This window comes from Festucalex cinctus, chromosome 19 (assembly GCF_051991245.1).
Source record: "Festucalex cinctus isolate MCC-2025b chromosome 19, RoL_Fcin_1.0, whole genome shotgun sequence".
Classification (NCBI taxonomy): domain Eukaryota; kingdom Metazoa; phylum Chordata; class Actinopteri; order Syngnathiformes; family Syngnathidae; genus Festucalex; species Festucalex cinctus.
The window spans coordinates 10,423,652-10,443,513 of record NC_135429.1 but is presented as its reverse complement, the minus strand read 5'-3'; the positions used below and the strand labels follow the sequence as shown (position 1 = coordinate 10,443,513).

The window sequence follows — 19,862 nt, the reverse complement described above, 5'->3', positions numbered from 1 at the left end:
GGATGAGATTTCCACATTTTATTGGTGAGTCACTCGCTGAAAAGTCACCATTTTGGCAAGTGTAGTATAACTCGGTTCCAATTTTCGGTGGCCATCTGGTTACTTCACTAGAGAGTGTTGGCTTAGGTAACCCTGGAAATAGTCCAAATCCCAAAATGGCCAACTACCTGTCCTACATTAATTCACGATGAACATGCGTGCCAGGCTTTGAGAATGAAAAAGTGTTACACAAGTATGCCTCAGTGCCTTGTTAGCATGAGCGTTTTACGTAATGTTAATGAGCAAAACTTATACGTATCGCTCGCAAAGTAACAGGAAGTGGCTCTGTCTGTCTTTCATAATAAAAGCACAATACAGGAAGTGTAAACTGTGTAAATGTAAATGCTGACTAACATCACATTTGTTTTGTCGCTTTGCACTCAGTTTTGAATGAAAATGACATTTTGTTTGAATATTACAATACTATCAACTGTCATTGAAATATTTATTTGCAGCCCTTTTGTAGTCTATATTGATTTTGGTGTGTCTTGCCATGATGAACACACGTGCCGGGTTTCTTGTCAATCGACTGACCGGCAGTAACGTAAGTCAGCCTCCTTCTGATGTCATCTCTTCCAATCAGCCTGCTTTTAAAGAGCAATCGTCATGCGAGCCGGTCATGGGCGTGTGCGCCATTGATTAGTGCACCTCGCTGACAAATGCACGGCTGCGACAAAAGGGACCAGGAGGGAAACGGGGGCGAGAGGGGGAGGAAGAGAAGCTCGAACTGCACGGCCACACCTAATTGGATACCGGACAGGAAAACGGCGCACCACTTTCTAGTCTAGTTGGTCGTAATAACTTGATGGCTGCTCGAGGAAGTGTTTTACAATTTGTACAGAAGCGAGGTCATATTATTGGGGAGATGGACGCACCACTATTTTGTCTACAATGTGTTGGAGGGGTGCACAGTTTATTAGGGAGATAAACACATCTTTCTTGCTAATGGTCTTTTGGGATGTTGGAAGGGGTGCGAGGCGTTTCTTGTCTACAAAATGTTGGAATGTCGGAAAGGGTGCGCAACACTTTGTAGTCTACAATCTGTCAGGTTGGCAAAGAAAGATGGATGCACCGATTTCTGGTCTACATTGCGTGGTTTATTACAGAAATATATGCACCATGGACTCTGTCAGGATTTCGGACAGGGGAGTTGAACACACCACTTTGCAATCTGGAATCTACAATCTGTCATGATGTTGACGGGGGAGATGGACGCACTACCTATTCTACAGACTGCTCGGTTGTCAAAGGTCATGTGTTTAATATGAAAATAGACAAACCACTTTCTAGTCTAGAGGTTGTCAGGATTTTGAAAGGGGTGCGTGGCTTTTTAATCCAAGTAGGTGCACCGGCTTTATAGTCAACCCTCAGTATTCAAAAACCTGGAGTGAAATAATGACAAGGAGCTGGAAACATGCCATTCCCTTCCTATTCTCGGCCTTCCTCGCTCAGCCAAGATGAGCGGGAGAAAGGAGGGCGTCGGCAAATAAATATATAAACGGTCAGGGACGCCGGCGCCCCCTCTTTGCTGTCTGTCTGCGCGCACCCACCATCCATCAAGTGCCTCTTCAAGCAGAACGCCAACAAGACCAGTCCAGACACCGGCGTTTTTTTTTTCAAATAAATCACAGCGTTGCTATTGCTAACGACAACCCTAAAACAAACACAAAGGCCTAAGACGCATGCTATTGTATTTGATTTTGTACATTATTACACTTTATTGGTAGATTTGAGAGCATTTTTGCCAGTCGGCAACAAAAATACACTATCATGCGTACTTGCACAATAGAAATCACTCTCCGCAAAATACAAACATTAAAAGAAGTAAATTGTCAATTAGGGTGGCTGGGCGAAGCTGCTGAGCTCGAAGGAGGTTGGGGAGTGGAGGGTGCGGGGGGGGACACCGGCGATGTTGGGTGGGGTCGCTGGCTCTGCATTATGCTGCGCGGCCGTGACTCAGGCAATACGGGGCAGGTGGCGTTGCTGCAATGCCCATGTAAGGGCAAAAAAAAAATAAAATAAATGAGGTGATGATAAAATCGATTACCTTTATTTGTTTGATGAATGAATAAAAAGTGGGTCACTGACTGACTCGTGCCTCACATGGATAATGATTCAGTAGGAGATGAAAGGTGTCGCATTTAAAATATTAATTCATAAAGAAACGTGTTAATACTCAAATTTGGGTCATGTATGCATAAAACATGCAGAACCGTTCCCACCCAACCACTCCTCAGCATCCTTTTGTGCATTGGGTGTCGCCGCATCCCTTGCCAGCATCCTCACGCATACATGCAATGCTCATAGCCATAATAATCATAATGATGATGATAATAAATATGCAAAGGCTCACCAATTGCGGTTTTGGCCATTTCTGCGGTGCTGGGCGGAGGATGCTGCTGCTGCTGCACGTTCTCAGGGATGGGCTGGACTGCTGCTAAGGCACTGAGTCAGCAGAGAGAAAGGGGGGCTGCCGGTACGCCTGCTGCTCCGTTATGAGCGACAGGAAGCAGGTGGCGGGGGTGGGCGTGTGCCAGCGGGGCCTTCAAAATAAAAGAAAGCACTTCCTTGAACTCATGTAGTTTGGCAGAGAGCCATGTGTCAGGTACAGTTCGCAAATCATCCCATATTTCATTCATGAGATGAAATTCTGTTACTGCTTGTATCTGTAGTGATGTGCATACATTAGGCCATGAAAATAAAGTCTAAACTGGCTGTTTAATTCAGGGTTTCTCAAAATAAAGACCCAAAATGATCCCCAATCAAGTCCCTTAATTAAACACCAATGTAGATAATAAAATATTCCAAATTGTGGCTACAATGTTTGCTTGTGCGTTGTTTTCTAATTTCCAGGCAGCCGTCTTATTTGAAAAATGTTTAAATAACTGAAAATGACCTAATTGAGTTCCATTTCAGCTCCTGAAACAAATTGTGATTAAATCTGAATTAAAACAGCAGTGTAACTGATATTTTTGTCCCAAATAAGGCCACAATCTTCTTAAATGTCATATTTGAGTGTCATTTCTGGGCAGACTTGACCCAAGGAAAAACCTCCAAAATGGCTGAAAAGTGACCTGATGGGGCACCAATGTGGGTCTCTACCCTCATTTTGAGAAACTTTGCAGTGTACAAAACAGTGAATTAAGGCCACAATATTTGTTTGGGGGTCTTTCGCAAATTTCCAAGCAGTTTAACTGATAGGGGCGTCCTTAATTGGGTGACCTGACTGAGTGCCATTTGGATCACATTCCCATTTTGAGAAACCCTGATGCTGATGATTGATCCTATAATGCAAATTATATGTTTTCTTCTCTGAGTTATTAACACGTGGGTGTATTAGCAACGCACTATTTGGGACTAACCTCACCTTTGGCGGAGGGCAGGATACCTGAAAGCCCACCTGATAACGACTAATATCCCTCCGCCTGGACGCATTTCCTACTTGTAACCACGACACGCTTCTGGTATAAATAAATAAACGAACCATGTCGTGATTCATGTGAGTCTGTCAGGTAACAGGTTACGCAGAAAAGTCGTAATGTGACCACGGAAGCATCCTGTACGGCTTTAGAATTGGGGAGGAGGAGCTAGCCGGCTAGCTACCACAGATGTTGGGAGGCTAGCTCACGCAGTCTGAAGAAGAAGCCGCGCGGCTCTCGTCACGTTTTTATACCTCGTGGCCACACGCCGGTATGTTCGCTTTTTATTTTCTTCTTCAAAACTCTCTCCCTATTTCCCCCTCGCCCTCTCACATAACATTTTTCCTTTGTCTTGCCTTTATACCGCGGACGAGCCTGAGAAAAAGAAGCCAACTGGGAGACAGCGAGGCGAGGGTTTCTCGAGCTAGCATCCCCACAGCATCATCACACATTAGCATATGGCGTCACTTCATGCTAAATGTTAACACCATCAACTGGCTCGTACTTCTAGGGATTATTAATGACGTCTTGTAGCAAACGTGGTGACTGGTCACCTCCGCCCTTGCCTTCATCCTTCTTGCTACCATCAGCAACTGTGGGCAACCGTCGTTTATTATTGATAGTATTTTTTAAGGATGCGACGAATAGAAACATTTTTAAACAGTGGGGGGAAATGCTGCCCCATGACGTCATTAACCAGCCACCACGAGTTTGGGGTCGTCGATTTTTTTCCCCGCTTTTATCCGAATAAATTCAATATATAACCGTACATCTGATAACGTTCACTTTGAGAAAAGTGTTTATTTTAAACAATAAGTGTTACCCTGACTGACAAGTTTAGTTCAGTGACTAAGCTAATGACATTAATCCATAAAACAACCGCTATTTTGTTACGTTTTCAATGAAAAGACTTGTGAAGTAAACTGTAAATAATCAAGCTTTATAAAGTGTAATTACTGTACTGTACTGTCGTATCTGTATAATGGATGCATGCATTGAAGGGGCGTGGCCTAGTGAGTGACGTCAGCAGCCATAATCAGCTTGGCCAATTATATTTGTGTTTGAGTTGTGGGCGAAAGCTGCCACTGCCAGTGTATTCAATTTGATTTTCTATTTGACTGTTTGTCCCTCACGTCTGAAAGAGCATCGGCAACCTTTGCTCTCCTTGCCCACATGCGAAGGCATCGTTTGAGTAACTTAATTGTCTGGAATTAAATATGAAGTTACATTCCCTCCCCAATGTCGATGACTAAATGTTAGTAAACATTCATGCTAGGCCTTCGTCATTGTATATTTAGCTACATGCTGTTTAGCATGTGCTTAGTAAATTCATTCAAGTCAATGTTTAATTGCGTTGCTCATATCGTGCATGTGTAGCCTCGCTATCATATGTAAACAAAAAGTAAAACACATTTTTGAGCTAAGCCTTTTAAGCAGACTGCATCAGGTGACCATTGTGTTTTAATCCAGTTGTCTTTAACCCTCTCAGGAATGGGACTGTATGGAAATTACACGTGAACGTCTGAAACTCTGATCCCTCATCTAAGACTTTATTTATTTATTTATTTTTCTCCCAGACTCCCGAGACCACCAGCACGGTCCGTCACATTCCCTCGCTCACTCCGACGTGCTCTTCACGTGTAAGTGTACACAAACTTATACTTCACGCCTTGTAGACCTCTCGCCTTGTTGCAAACCCTAACATGTCAACAAAAAACTTGTGCCAAAAGCAAAGAAATAGCAAAGACTAATGTTCCCTTAGGGAATTGTTTGAAAAGGCTTCATTCATCATTAAAGCTTTATTGAATGTATAGGAGAAGATTATAAGTCACATTTGAACAGTGCATACTGTCATAAAATTTGTAAAAACTCAATTCAACAGTGAGATGTCACTCAGGTTGTATTTTTTAGTTGTGAATCTAAATAAATTATTAGGCTAGAATTATTTGGCTAGGAACTGGTGTTTTTGGTGCAACCAAATGGCATGTTCTACTACTGGTCACTAAAGAACAGAAAAAGATGGGGTTTTTTCTAAAGAAAGTAGAGCGTCTCCTCTGTAAGCCATCATCAAAACCACATGGAAAGTCTGCCATTTTAGAGTTGTACTGTATTTTCTATTTCCATGCATCTTTCAAAAGCAAACCCTTTCTTGAAATTTTGCCTATTTGGAATCCAAATTTTAGCCATGTCTACTAAACAGATAAGTGAAACTAAATTGTGAGAAACTTTAGTTCTGGTCATTGCGTGTGGGTGGAGCACAACTGTGGAGTTAGATGACTTGCCACTCAACAATTTACACCTCGTATCACTGTTGAGGGGAACTTCTTGTCAACTGCCATTATTAGTCTGTCTCACGTGGTCTCGCTCTCGCTCTCGCTCTCTCACACGCACACACCCTCTCTCTACTCCCCACCTACTATTTTACTCCCCCCTCCAGCTCTCCTGGCTCTAGTTATACTCTGTGTTTGTTGAGGCGGCACTACAGTCGGGAGCCCGTCAGCATGGTCACGGAGGAGGCCGACACGGCGTCCCGAGGCAGCGGCGGAGGCATGCGCCTGAAGCAGGAGATCTCCCTGCTGCACGGCGTCTGCCTCATCGTGGGAAACATGATTGGTTCCGGCATCTTCGTGTCGCCTAAGGTAAATGTAAGAGGAGCTGCACAACCTGATGATTGCATCAGACAGTCGTTGCGCCACCATTTCCCACACCGACGTCAAAGGCAAGCGCGGCTTTTTGTCATTGTAACAATTGAGTTGTTAAGCTGATACCTGCAACTTGTTCTTTTCAAGGTTTTCTTCCGACAAGAAGTTGCATTTTGACAATTAAACATTAACTTCACTGTTCAAATAAAAGGAAAAGCGCTGTAAAAAGGGCAAATGTGAGTACATGTATATTTAAAAATTAGTCTCCAATCTTTCGACAAAAAAAATCATAAACTCAATTTTTATAAAATTCTTTCACTTTCCACATTTTCACAAAATATCAGTTTGTGCTCCATTTTTGCAAATTTTAAAAAATTTGTACAGATTTCTATGACCAGTCATTACATTTTATGCAGGCACAGCATCGAAAGTTGCAGACGGTGCAAAAACTGTTACATTCTTTGCCACTTTTTGGCACATTTGAGTCGCGATACCAACCACAAATTCATAAGGGAGCTCAAACCAGCTCAAGACTTGAATTGTCCCCTGGCAAGGTAAACTGAACTTGAGCGCTCATCGGTATGTGGCACAGAACCAGTGCCGCACTGATCTGTTTGAACTGGTGTAGGTGTACTTGCAAACACTTGCTCATCTTACTGCATCGAATTTGTTTCCCGGCGCAGGGGGTGCTATTGTACACCGGCTCCTTCGGCTTATCGCTAGTCATCTGGGCGGTCGGAGGGGTCTTCTCAGTTTTGGGTGCCCTGTGTTACGCCGAGCTGGGCACCACCATCCGTAAATCAGGAGCCTCCTACGCGTACATCCTGGAGGCGTTCGGCAGCTTCTTGGCATTTATTCGGTATGTAGCGCCAACTTGTCCGACTGCCCTGGCAACATATACCTGTCATGACTCACTTGTCGCATCTAGTTTTTCTTCTTCTTTTTCTTCTCGGGCAGGCTGTGGACGTCGTTATTAATCGTGGAGCCGGCGTGCCAGGCGGTGATCGCCTTGACTTTCTCCAGCTACCTGGTCCAGCCCTTCTTCACCACATGTCCTGCCCCCTATTATGCGGTCCGCCTCATCGCTGCAGCCATCATTTGTGAGCTTTCCCGATTCAAACTAACATTTGCAATCTTCTTTCCTGCCTTGGGACCTCATGCATCAATCAGTCCTTTGTAATATAACTTAGATGAGATTTCATGAACATTTCTCATAAAAGGCTTATATTACTATCACATTTTAACAAAAATTATTTCATTCAAATGAAATTTTAACCCACCCAAATATTCAGTTCTATGAAATCATAATAAAAAAATTCTGTTTTCTCATTTTGTAAATAAAAAAATAAATTCCTATAATCTTTTTTTAAACTACAGTATGAAGTTTAACATTTTTATGGAATTTCCACGAAAAGTTCTACAAATGTTCTGGGGTAAAAAAAAAAATCATCACCTTTCTATTAAAGGTACACTCAGTATTATACAGTGGCATCTAGTGGTGAAATAATAAATCATTCGGAAAAAAAAAACAATTGTTTGTGTTAGTAGTATGTAAAAAGATATGTTGTATCGCATAAACGTACTTTTTTAAAATATAACGGTTAGTCTAGAAATCGCAAATTATCTTACATGTCCGCGCCTCGCCTGCTAGTGTCTGCCATGTTTCGCCGCCATCTTTCTGCTACGGGTGCCGTCAAAGACAAATTTCAGCGCTCCATTTCTTAACGCGTTTTTGGAACGCACTTCCGGTTTGTATGGCGACCGCATGTCCACGAAGAAGAAGAGTTTCCGGTCCCCGAAGAGAGCATTATCAAGCATCACACTTACTTTGGGAATTTATTTTATTTCAGCGCGACAAAACAAGAGTTTATATTGTAGCCGCATTTGCCAGATGGAGAGAAATGAGGAACAGACTAGGTTTGGGACGTGCCGGTGCCTTCGACTGCTTTCTACTTGACCGGTAAGTAAGAGTACATTTGTGTTTACGTTTTGAGAGCGAGAGAAAAAGTATACTCCGTACTAATTAATACGATGTTCGTACCTTTGTTTTACGATCACTGTATCTGTTGATTAGCAACTCCGCACCACTCGAACGATTTCGTTATGTAGCTACTTGCTTTGAAAAAAAAAAAAGATTCCCGCTGGCACGTTATATTTAGAGTAAATGCGCAAGTTATTGTGTAATGTAATGTAACTGTGATTTCGGAGGTATATTTGCCCATAACTTCAATAGAGAATCTAAAGCATACTGTATTAGTGGAGGAGTTGAAAATTATTTTCGTTGTGGTTGGTGAAAATAGGGTTCTCGAAATTAATTTTCGGCAGGGAATAACTTTCTGGACTTAAATGCTGGCTGTACCGTAAGCACTGCTAGAGTCTGAACTCTCTCACTCAAGTGTGTACTGGTCCATTGTGTAATTGGGTGCACAAGAATTTACAGGCTGCCACGTTTTCCACGGAAATTCGACAAGCAAGCAGCCTTTGCATATTCTATGCAGTATGCAGTCAAGTTACTTTTATCTAGCTAATACAATGTTTTGGGCCCAAAAACTAAAGATCTTACCTCTATTTTGGGGGCTTTGTTGGAAAGTTGGTGACATATAGTAGTATCATCAATTATTCTATTTTATTTTATAATTGTGTTTTTGTTTGTGTCACACTAGATCAACAGCCAAACTTGAGGGGTTCCAGAACCATATTCTGATGTATACAAGCATTCATGCACCGTTTAAATACATCACCGACCTGCAAGAAAAAAAAATATCAAGGGGAGAGTCAGCAGCCATATTGGAATGCCCCGAATGAGGACACTTGAATGGAGGACCCCAGAAGGCTTCGGTGTTGTACCACCAGTATCTCCACCTACCATATCTGAGCTGCAACAAACTGAAGTCAGCCGACGTCTTGGTATGTCATTTACATATGGACGGCATTGCACACTACATGAACTTTTTGTGTGAAGCAATACGGAATGGTCACATGTACAAGCACCACTTGTTTTACACAGGACCTGCTGACCAGGTGTCTGAAGCCATGGAGTGACTCCTCCCTCACTTTCCTCAGCAAGCCTTTGAAGAATATGATATCATCGTTGGTGGGAACATGCCCTCACTCCATAACATGTACTTGTGCAGTCAAGGAGCATGTCAAACTTAATAAAACCAGCAAACATTGAAGTGACTTCATTTTTACTGCAGTCTGTTCACACAATCAATGGACAAGCCTTCCTTAATTTTGCCCCAATAACATCATAGAGTAGGCGAAAAGTAGTGTTACAGATCATACTGTGTTCGGGAGAGTTTGAGGAATGTTGCAATGTTAATGGGGGGCAATGTCAGCACACACACACACACACACACACAAAAAAAACCATCATGGTATTGAGTTAATCAGATATTTTAGCTGTGTACAACACATACCTGCTCTGTAACACTACTTTTGGCCCAAACCTGTATGTCTATTTTCCATATTTTGAAATGCACAGCGTATTGGTAAAATTCTGGAACAACTGCAATTCATGTAGCTCATTATATTCTAACAGCATTTTTTTTTTTTTTTTAGTTAATATGTTCATTTCATGTAGACTTTTATTTTACTTTATTTTATTCATTCATTTTCATGTACTGTACCTTACATTCATTGGCCAATGAAGAATTCCTTGTCATTGCAAGCATTTATAATAATTCTCCAGGCTTTTGATGTTTTACATTTCTGGTCATGTAAAATAGTGTTAGGTTAGGTGTCGAATGAACACTGCATGTTGACGCCAAAGGAAATAGTATTTTTTTAGTTATTCAAAATGTACAAATTAACACACAACAACAATATACAAGTTATACAAACTACAACAACAAGTGTCAGACATGGACTAATTATATGCCAGGTAAAAAACCTTTGTATTGTCCTCAAGGATCTGGGAAAGTGTCACTTATTTGCTACAAGTCCACCAAGGTGCTGCAGTCTGGGATCCAGGTACAGGAAATCATGGTGGTGCTGATGTGGGATCCAGGTACAGGAAATCATGGTGGTGCTGATGTGGGATCCAGGTACAGGAAATCATGGTGGTGCTGATGTGTCAAAAAGTATTTCTTGGTGTCAGTCTATCAGCTGGACTTGGATATCTTCATGTTCCTCCATGGTCATTTCCTGTACGAGTCTCTGCAAGAAGGTAACAATTGTATGTCAGATGAGGTACCAAACAATGAACTGAAAGTCACTGAGCCAATGAAGTACATTATTACATGAGCAAGACTATTTGTGAAAGCCATGTAAATTCCTGCACATCGAAGTACAAGGAAGCTGTTGTATCTTCAATCAAAACTAATTAAGTTTCTTAGTGATATTTATTAGGTAAAATTGTTCAACATGGTGACAAATCGATATCTGAGTAAAGGGTTTCAAATGTTTTTGTAAGCAGCACTTTTCTGAGTGGTTAGTAGCAACAAGACACGGGGGGGTTACGAGTCTGAGTTGCAGATGTGTCGTTCAGTTAACACCATTATTTTTGCACGATATACTAAACATATCAGCAAACTATGTAATCTAAATACCACATATTCCAAGCAAAGGTATGTTTTGAGCCATTCACATGCATGCTCGAATGGAATTATTTTTCCATGATGACATAATTGTACGTTACGAGGCACCGCGTTCTCTTCCTCGTCGTCTCTCTCGCCCCCTTTGAGATGGTCCACATGTCTATAAAACGTATAACATAACTGTGTGTTCTCTGTTGCATGGTTTAGTTACACTAACAAATATGAACATAGATAGCCATTATCATTAGCTGACGTACAGTATTTCCAAACAATGCCGACAAAAATATTAATTCTGAAATTAAATGACTAAATCACAATTATTAGGGATCTGTACAGTATGTCTAACAAATGCAATTCACTTACGTCATCACTCGAGGGAATACCAGAAGTTGTTTGCGTTCTGTTCCGGTGAAATTGGTGGTAGGCTGTTGAAGTAGGGTCTCTCTGGGACGCCGTAGTTCGTGTGCTTAAAATCATTGCATTATCTTGTTTGACCGATAGATGGCGGTCGTGAGCTACACACTGGGGCTTTAAGTATAAGCAAGATTCCTAAAAATGTAACTATTTTTTATACAGCAATCAATATTTACAAATGTTTATGAAATTTTAAGACAGACATTCCAAATTTCTTATGACATTTTACCAAGATTTTTTATTTTTATTTTTTCCCAACAGAATTTCCAAAAAAAATGCCAATTTCTACATAATGGTCACCAAAGTTTTTCAAAATGTTCCCAGAAAAATCTTTAATTCTCTACAAAATTTGGAAATGCTTAAAAATATTCCATATTTTTACAAAAATCATTAAAATTAAATGTTCAAGACATTTGCAGAAAGGTTCTCAAATTTAACTAATTAGATCTTTATGAAATTTCCGTTCAATAATACAGGGAAAGTGGACCTTGAAATATAATCACTTATTAAATCGTAATTGTAATATTGAGCGCAAAAAAAAATAAAAAATAAATCGTAATTACATTATTTTTCAAATTCATTTAGCCCTAGTGACAATTTCCGTTTCCTGTTCATAGGTTAGCAGAACTCTGCAGCGGTTTGGGATGCATGTATACAACTGTCGTGTCAACTCAGCGACAAGTAACATTTTCCTTCATTCATCTCGTCTGTGTTCTTGTGTGTTAAGACTGGAGCAGTGTTTGCTCAGTGCTGATAACACCTCCAACCGGGCGGGCCAGGCGTTAGTAAAACTACACGCTTTTACGTTGCTAAATCAAGAAACAGACCACCCCACCCCCATCGCCGCAGTTTGTTTGTCGTAATGCTAACATGTTTCCGTGCCTTGTATTTACTGCGTTTTATGTACACCCGCGAGGCTTTTGCACTTTGTAGCCTCATCAGTCAAATATGCTGGCTCTTTTGCATGGGAAAGACGTTAACTGCCAACATGTACAGTATTGCATTTCAGGTTTCATTCATGCACAAGAAACTTTTTTTTTTTTTTAACACATTTTTATTTGTTCACTTGATTTCAGCGTTCTAATTTTCAAACAAAAACCCATAGAATTAAATAATGAAAAGTCAATTCACTATTGGAGAGTGAACATGACAAAAAAAAAAACAATCTCAATATTCCTCCCAAAAATTTACAGATATTGTTAAAAATTCTACGTTTTCGTTCAAATTATTAGGGCATTAAAAAAATATTTTAACAATTTTCAGAGAAATTCATTCAAAGTGATTTCAAATTTTCTTTCCACAAATTCATAGACCTTCAAATACATACATAGACAGACATACAGAATGTTCACAAAACAAATTCACATAAGGTTTTTCCATAGAAACATTTTGATTCTAATAATGTAATAATAATAATGTATACTATAATACTAACTTATATAAACTGATTCAAATTTACAAACACAATTCTATAGTACATTTTCATACAAAATCTTTTTAAAAACAAATCTCTAAAATTCAACACTTTGATCAATTCTTACAGTGTCTATGAAATTTTCTTTTTTTTTTTTTTAACAATCATAAATTCATGCAAAATTGTGGAGCCAATTTTGAAAAATGTTTACAAAGTAATTTACTACTTGTATTTTTTGCCACTTGCCGCTTTTTTTCAGTGTGAATTTTCATGTAAAATTAACCCCCAAATTCTGAAAAATCTATGAATATTTCACACAATTTTTATACAAAACCTCTATACGTATTTTCTAGACATGTTCTCAATGCTTGCAAAAGGTTCTTGATTTGTTTTTACATTTCTCTGACGATTTCAGTTTCCTACAAAATGTTGACATTTTCTATCAATTGTCTTTACATCTGCACACAATTTCACAGTTTTGCAAGTTCCATAAAGTTTTCAATGAAAAAATGAATCTTTCAAAACAAGTCAAACTGTTGCCACATCAACAACACTTAACTCGAGTGATATGTTTATTTGTGCATCCAACAACACTCCAGCCTTGCTTAGCTTTCCGTCCAGTGCTTTCCCCAAATGACCTGCGACTTTTTCTCAGGCCTGCTGACGTGCGTGAACTGTTTGAAGGTGAAGTGGGGAGCCATTCTTCAGGTTATCTCCACCGTGGCCAAAGTGCTGGCGCTCATCGTTATCATCATCACCGGTCTCGTCAAGCTGGGGCAAGGTACGAGTTGTTAAACAGGTTGATGTTGCATTCTTAACGCAATCACTTCCAGGCAATTTAGCGCATTTTGAATTAATGATCTGTTATGACACATTGAATGTTGTACTGTGAGAAACACTTCTAAGTAGGGGTGTGAATTGCCTAGTACCTGACGATTCGATTTGTATCACGATTCACAGGTCACGATTCGATTCGATACAGATTAATCCCGATACGAATTTATAAGTCGATTGTTGCGATTTTTTTTCATTCAAATTTAGAAAATACTAATCAGTAAGCTTGTAGAGTGTAAGATTTATATGAAAATGTATTATTTATTTATCTGAAATTTCAGTCTTATAGAGGTTGTAATCTGTTTCATGTTTGAACAGCATTAAAATAAAATATTAAGGCTTAATGTTCCGTTCATATAACATTCTTCCATGCTCAAGGTGTGAATCCTAACCCGAAGTCAGACGTTTTGTTGAATATTTTTCCATTAAAAATGGAAGTTTAAAAATCGATTCACACACAAAAAAAAAAAAAGGCAATGATGATAAGACGTTGAATCGGTAAGACTACCGAATGAACAATTCTGAGCTCTTTAAAAAAAAAAAAATAATAATAATAAAAAAAAAAAATTCTTGAATTGATTCGAGAATCGCGCGATGTAGTATCGCGATATATCGCCGAATCGCTTTTTTTTTTTTAACACCCCTACTTCTAAGCATAAAATAAGTAGAGTAGATGCTTTCTTTCATCAGAAATAAGAAGGCTATTTTTCATCTGAGTGCCCTGGTCTGACACAGGTTTCAATCAGAACTTTGAGGACTCGTTCCGAGGTTCCAAGATGAACATCGGCGACATGGCACTGGCCCTCTACTCTGCGCTCTACTCCTACTCCGGCTGGGACACGCTTAACTTCATCACAGAGGAGATTAAGAACCCAGAGAGGTAAAGGGGGAAATAACAAAAATCCCATCTCCTGCTTCCGTCATTAGCATGTTTACCATTTCTCCAAAAGATAAGAAGCAACTTGATTTTGTTGTTGCAGGAATCTCCCCCTGAGCATCGCCATTTCCATGCCCATCGTCACCGTCATCTACATCCTGACCAACGTGGCCTATTACGTGGTCATGGATGCCGACCAGGTGCTCAGCAGTGAAGCTGTCGCCGTGGTGAGTATCGTGTCCACGTTACCTCAGAACGACAAACTTGTTTTTGTTTTGATGATCCTGCTTTTGAGAGTTCCGGGAACCTTTGGGGTTCTGATTGAACTCGTTTTAGTTTCAAAGATGACAATTGCTAAACCTTCCTCGAGCATTAGCCCAGAATGAGGAAGTAGTTTGTGTTTTGACTATGGTAACAATTGTCTAAATTTAGTTTCTGGAAGTACTGGAAGAAGTGTTCCCTCGTATATCACGGGTGTTACGTTCCAAAAACTACCCGCGATAATGGAAATCCGTGTTAATTAAAAAAAAAAAAAAAAATCCAGTTAATTATATATATTTTTTTGTTAGTTTTTTCATTTTGGTATGATTTTTTACTTTATTAGAAATGTTTTTCATTCATCGTGTTCTTTTTTCATTTACATTCATTTTTTCCATTAAAAGTATGTTGTGTTTTTAATTATTACAGTCCTGTCACTGGATTGTGCAGGTGTACCTAATGTTGCGGCCGGTGCGCTTGACTTCCAGTCAGTCAGTCTACCAGCGCATCTGCGCTGATTGCAAGCGGAAAGTCTGTCTGTTGACTTAATAAGTTTAGCGCCGCTGGCCATGTGATTAGGGCGCTGTAATTGTTTGCACATGGCCGGACTGTTGTCTTCATTTTGATCCCCGATGTTTGACCGCTAATACAAACGACGCCAACGTTCTCCTCAGACGTTTGCAGACGAGGTCCTGGGCTGGGCCCGCTGGCTGATCCCGCTATCTGTGGCCATTTCCTGCTACGGCGGCCTCAACTCCTCCATCATCGCCGCCTCCAGGTCACACTCTGATTGTTTTTACAACCCTGTCAACAAGTGGTTGACAGGAAAGTCAAACAAAACCACAGTAATGCATTTTTTATTTATTAAATTTCATTTTGGTTTTATTTTTGCTTTAACTTGCAAGCAAAAGTTTGAGGTGCAGCTACACATTGACAAACAATATAGCAATAATCACAGGCATACTGTATGTTCTTTATCCCCTGCAAAAAAACGGCAATTACTACTGACTGAGCAGTTGTCTGTCTCCTTGTCTTTATACTGCCCCCAGTTGGCCAAGGTGTGCACACCAGGAGCAGTACCAAAATACCTCTTGAATGATCATGATGCAATACTATAGCTTTAAAAAAAAAAAACGTTCAAAAGCTGTTTTCTTTCCTTGTGAGGCTAGAAAGAATTAATAATTCAATTCATTTAAATAGTGAAATATAATGTGTTTTTATTTCAACTCAAATCAAGGCACTTCCTGTATTTCCAAATGTACAAAAACAACTATATGATAGTCATTATTAAGGGTGTCACGATTTCGATTTTTTATCGAAATCGATCGAAATTACGTCACGATTTCGAGCATCGAAATAGAAGAGAGGACACACGATTCGATGCCCCCCCCCGCGCCCGCCGCCACCGCCGCCACCGCCACCTCCCAGGAAAGCAAATGAGACGCAGCCATTCAGCTACTAGCTAACGGCACTTGTTAGCTGACTTCTCCTGCAGTCATGATGGCAAGCGCGGACAGACACAGCAATGGTGCTTCAAGCCGCTCCCGCTTCTCTCGTCACCAGTTTGGAAACATTTTGCGTTCCCGGTGAGTTATGTCGACAACGTTCACGTTGTCGATAAAAAGACCACAGTTGCAAGATATGCTATGTGCGCGTACTGTACTCGGCCACGGTGTTACGCCCGGCTCGTCAAGGGGAAGGGAAGTAACACAATAACAGAAAATATAGAGTAGATAAACACGGGTCGACTTTAACATCTGAGTAGTTTTAATTGAAATTTCAGGCAGGGGTTTGACAAGGGAGTGAAAGTGGAAGGTGAACAAATAATAACCGCATTTGACAGAACTGACAGAACGGAGGAGAAACAACAATAACCAATAGGGGTATAATACACGGATACACAATAGCGTCGCGCTGGCACAGTCGTCCAATCGGAGTGTCGCGCTGGCACAGTCGTCCAATCGGAGTGTCGCGCTGGCACAGTCCTCCAATCAGAGTGTCGCGCTGGCGCATTCAAACTGAAGTACCATTATACGGGCACCAGCCGACACAAACACACACATACATACTAGGGGAGCGGAGCCGGCGGCGGGCCCGAGCCGCCAGCCGTAACAACGGGAAACACGACAAACATGACGGGACATTTACGCAGGCATCACAAAGATTTAGATTTATCAAATTCAACTAGAAGTGGGAAAACAACGGTCCAACCAACTATTTCATCCTCATTTACAGTGAAACTTCCACACACTTCAGCTCGCGCGAAACGCCAGATCCATATGTCTATTTATAGCAGCAGACCTGCAGCCTTGGAAAACGCTGGATTCAAACATTTAATTAGTGTACTTGAACCACGCTACAGTATGCCCAGCAACTGTAAATGTTGGGATATAGTTTGTTCAGGCTGTATTTGTTCCATGACTTTGGATACAATATATTTTTTGTTGTTGTTGCACATTGCACATTATTTTAAGAGGAACGCACAGCACACTGTTGTAACCAAAAACAGTCAATAGATGGCAGGCACCCACTGTGACTTTTTGTTTTTGTTTTTTTATTTTTTATTTTACACTTCAGTAAGAACAAGACGGTTAACTTTATATTGTAAATAAATTCTTTGAATTTGATCATTCCTGCCTAATGTCAATTATCATATATTACATAAATTTACACAAAAATAATATGGAAATTGCATCACCTATATGTAGCCGATCTTTTGAAATAAGATTTACTGTACAATGAATAGAACCAATGATCATAGACTAGCCTTAGCCTACAGAAGCATATGCCTCTGTGTTATAAAGTGGGGGAGCGGAAAAAAAAAAAAAAAAAAAAAATCGAAAAAAAAATCGAATCGTGACCCCAAAATCGAAATTTAAATCGAATCGTGGAGTTGGCGAATCGTGACACCCCTAGTCATTATGTAAAAATGCTACTATCATTTAGTCAAATTCTGTGTAAAAATAACTTCTTGCCTTTAACTATTTCAAAATTCCAGAAAAAGAATTTTTTTTTTGGTGTTTGGTCCTAGAATTTACATTTTTTAAAAATGCATCTCAATTTGTGCACTAAATTTAATAATTTTTACCCTCAGGTTATTTTTCGTGGGTTCCCGAGAAGGCCACCTCCCCAACGTCCTGTCCATGATCCACGTCAAGCGGTTCACCCCCATCCCCGCCTTACTTTTTAATGTTAGTATCACCTTTACTGCCTCCGTCAAGTGGCCTCAAGTTATGTTTCAGTTACAAATCCAACTTTCCTGCCACCTACAGGAGTGTAGTGGAACTGCATGACTCATGCGTGTCAAGCAAATTCATCATTTGTGGTCTATTTGATCATGTTTATAATGCCTTGTAGTCAGTGGAGTTTTTTTTGTTTTTTTTTTCCTTTTGCATCAGGGTGCCATGTCTCTGGTGTATCTGTCCGTGCCTGACGTCTTTCGCCTGATCAACTACTTCAGCTTCAATTACTGGCTCTTCATCGGCCTGTCCATCGTCAGCCTCATCTACCTTCGCTTCAAGGCCCCCGACTTGCACAGGCCCATCAAGGTCAGTACACCATTTACTTGCGTATTTTTATTTTGTTTTATTTTTTGTGACCAACTTCCTCTCCTTTGTGTTGTTCCTTGTAGCTGTCCTTGTTCTTCCCCATCGTGTACAGCCTGTGTAGCCTCTTCCTGGTGGTGGTGCCACTTTACAGCGACACCATCAACTCGCTGGTGGGCATCGCCGTGGCGTTGTCCGGCGTTCCCGTCTATTTCCTCTGCCTCCACCTGCCGCGCCGCTCCAGGCCAGCCTTCCTCGGCAAAATCCTCTGTGAGAAATACGTATCAAGACAGCAGAAAGACACTTCATTTCATTTTTATTTTTGTTTCACTTAAAACACAGAGGATCATAAAACATCAACACCATGCTTCTAGCGTGTACGCAATCATGAACCCATGTTACATGAATGACTGCATTCAATAAGCCACCTTCACGTGAAGCTCAATTAGCATTAGCAAGCATACTTGCCTAAATGAGATGCTAGCACAAATAGATCGCACACGGGCAAACAAATAAGGACACCTTAATGATACTAAAGTACAGTACCATAGTAGTTGTGCTTATTTACTCCCCACCACAGGATAGATGTAACACAACTTTTGTGGTTTGTTTTTTCCTCACAGACACGCTTTCATCCTGGACCCAAAAATTGTGCTACTGCTGCGTGGCCTCGCCCGACATCGACCTGGATAACATTGACCCTGACAAGATGGAGTGAGAAAAAGACAGAGGGGACGACAACCCTCTGCTCAAGACAATCGTTTTTGTTATTTTGATGAGGAGGAGGAGGAGGATGGAGAAGAAAGTGGTACCGGCACACACGTCACATGACCTCGTTACCTATACACGCACCTTGCCACCAGTGTAAGAAAATACTGCAAGCTATTTGCACATTTTACATTGTTCTATTTTAAGAACACATTATGGGCTTTTTTTTCCCCCCCACTGGTGTGGGGATTTATTTCACTGTTTCACACTTGATTTGATTCCTGCCATTAAGGGTTTGCACAGCAACTGATCCTAAGTTTGGTTTGTGGTGCCCCCCAGTGGAGGCTGGAAGCATTACATCAGGTTTCTTTTTATGATTGTACTGATTTCACTTGATCACGTCCTCTGTACCAAACCTCAGGATCAGGCTGGCGTTTTTATTTGCTGTCATTTCACAGTGCCTTTGGAGTAGTCCTACTGCTTTTCTTTTTTTGGTTTACCTTGTACATGCTCAACATGCCATTGGGGGCGCTTGTTCCCTTTCATGACTCATCTGGCGTGCCTTCTCCGCAAATTTTCTGCTGGTGTATTTACTCTTGTAATGTTTGTCAGAGCACTTTTTCGGATCGTAAATGGTACAGTTAGGTGTGCAGAATTACATAAATTTTCATGCTAAGTAACTTTCTATTATGAGGTTACCTAGTAATAAGGCAGTTCAATAAAAAAACAAATACCCAGGTTTTTGAATTGGAATACAGTATTTTCAGAAGTCAATATTAATGGCCTGTGGAAATTTAGTAGAGGATTTCCATAAATTTACAGGAAAATTTCCACCGCTTTTGCAAGCCGAATTCCGATTGGGCATCCAGGTTTTTGTTGTTAAATGTCGTTCAAGTGCCACGAGCCAGCGGAAGTACACAAAATAAAACGTAGCTGTTAGCTTGAGTAACTTTTGTATAGAAATATAGATATAGATGGATTCTCTTCCAAGAGCTGAATGAAAGTTTTAATGCTAGTCAATTGTTGTATTTTTGTGTCAATGCCAAACGTGTTTGTACAGTTGGGGTTGTTTGTGCCAAAAGTTTTTATTTATTATATTAAGAACAAACCAATACCTTGTGTTGAGTTTATTTTTATATATATATAAATGTGAATAAAGTTTGTTTTCCCGCCA

At 40.4% G+C, this 19,862-nt stretch overlaps 2 protein-coding genes and 1 long non-coding RNA gene across 3 annotated transcripts in view; 2 read left to right on the top strand and 1 right to left on the bottom strand.

Annotated features, from left to right (window-relative positions):
• The window catches only part of stmn2b (stathmin 2b), a 9,042-nt gene extending 5,094 nt beyond the window's left edge, over positions 1 to 3,948 (bottom strand). The window contains exons 1-2 of the mRNA XM_077507516.1: positions 3,815 to 3,948; positions 2,393 to 2,582 (exon numbers count right to left, since the gene is read on the bottom strand). Of these exons, the coding sequence (XP_077363642.1) occupies positions 2,393 to 2,411 (19 nt within the window). The 5' untranslated portion in view covers positions 2,412 to 2,582; positions 3,815 to 3,948. The remainder of the gene's footprint in view (positions 1 to 2,392; positions 2,583 to 3,814) is intronic.
• On the top strand, positions 3,456 to 19,862 carry LOC144007678 (Y+L amino acid transporter 2). The gene is made up of 13 exons (XM_077507514.1): positions 3,456 to 3,729; positions 5,036 to 5,098; positions 5,896 to 6,097; positions 6,784 to 6,959; positions 7,058 to 7,200; positions 13,122 to 13,247; positions 14,036 to 14,180; positions 14,281 to 14,404; positions 15,110 to 15,213; positions 17,530 to 17,626; positions 17,834 to 17,983; positions 18,067 to 18,250; positions 18,604 to 19,862. The coding sequence occupies exons 3-13, from the start codon at positions 5,960 to 5,962 to the stop codon at positions 18,696 to 18,698; spliced, it is 1,482 nt and encodes a 493-aa protein (XP_077363640.1). The 5' UTR covers positions 3,456 to 3,729; positions 5,036 to 5,098; positions 5,896 to 5,959; the 3' UTR covers positions 18,699 to 19,862.
• On the top strand, positions 7,209 to 13,115 carry LOC144007681 (uncharacterized). Its single transcript, XR_013280310.1, has 3 exons — positions 7,209 to 8,060; positions 8,764 to 9,007; positions 9,108 to 13,115. It is a non-coding gene; the product is annotated as an uncharacterized LOC144007681 (long non-coding RNA).

Coding starts and splice junctions, on each gene's coding strand:
- LOC144007678 (XM_077507514.1), top strand. CDS start 5,960: ATGGTCACGGAGGAGGCCGACACGGCGTCCCGAGGCAGCGGCGGAGGC. Junction 14,405..15,109: donor GCAGTGAAGCTGTCGCCGTG/GTGAGTATCGTG, acceptor CGTTCTCCTCAG/ACGTTTGCAGACGAGGTCCT. Junction 18,251..18,603: donor CTTCCTCGGCAAAATCCTCT/GTGAGAAATACG, acceptor TTTTCCTCACAG/ACACGCTTTCATCCTGGACC.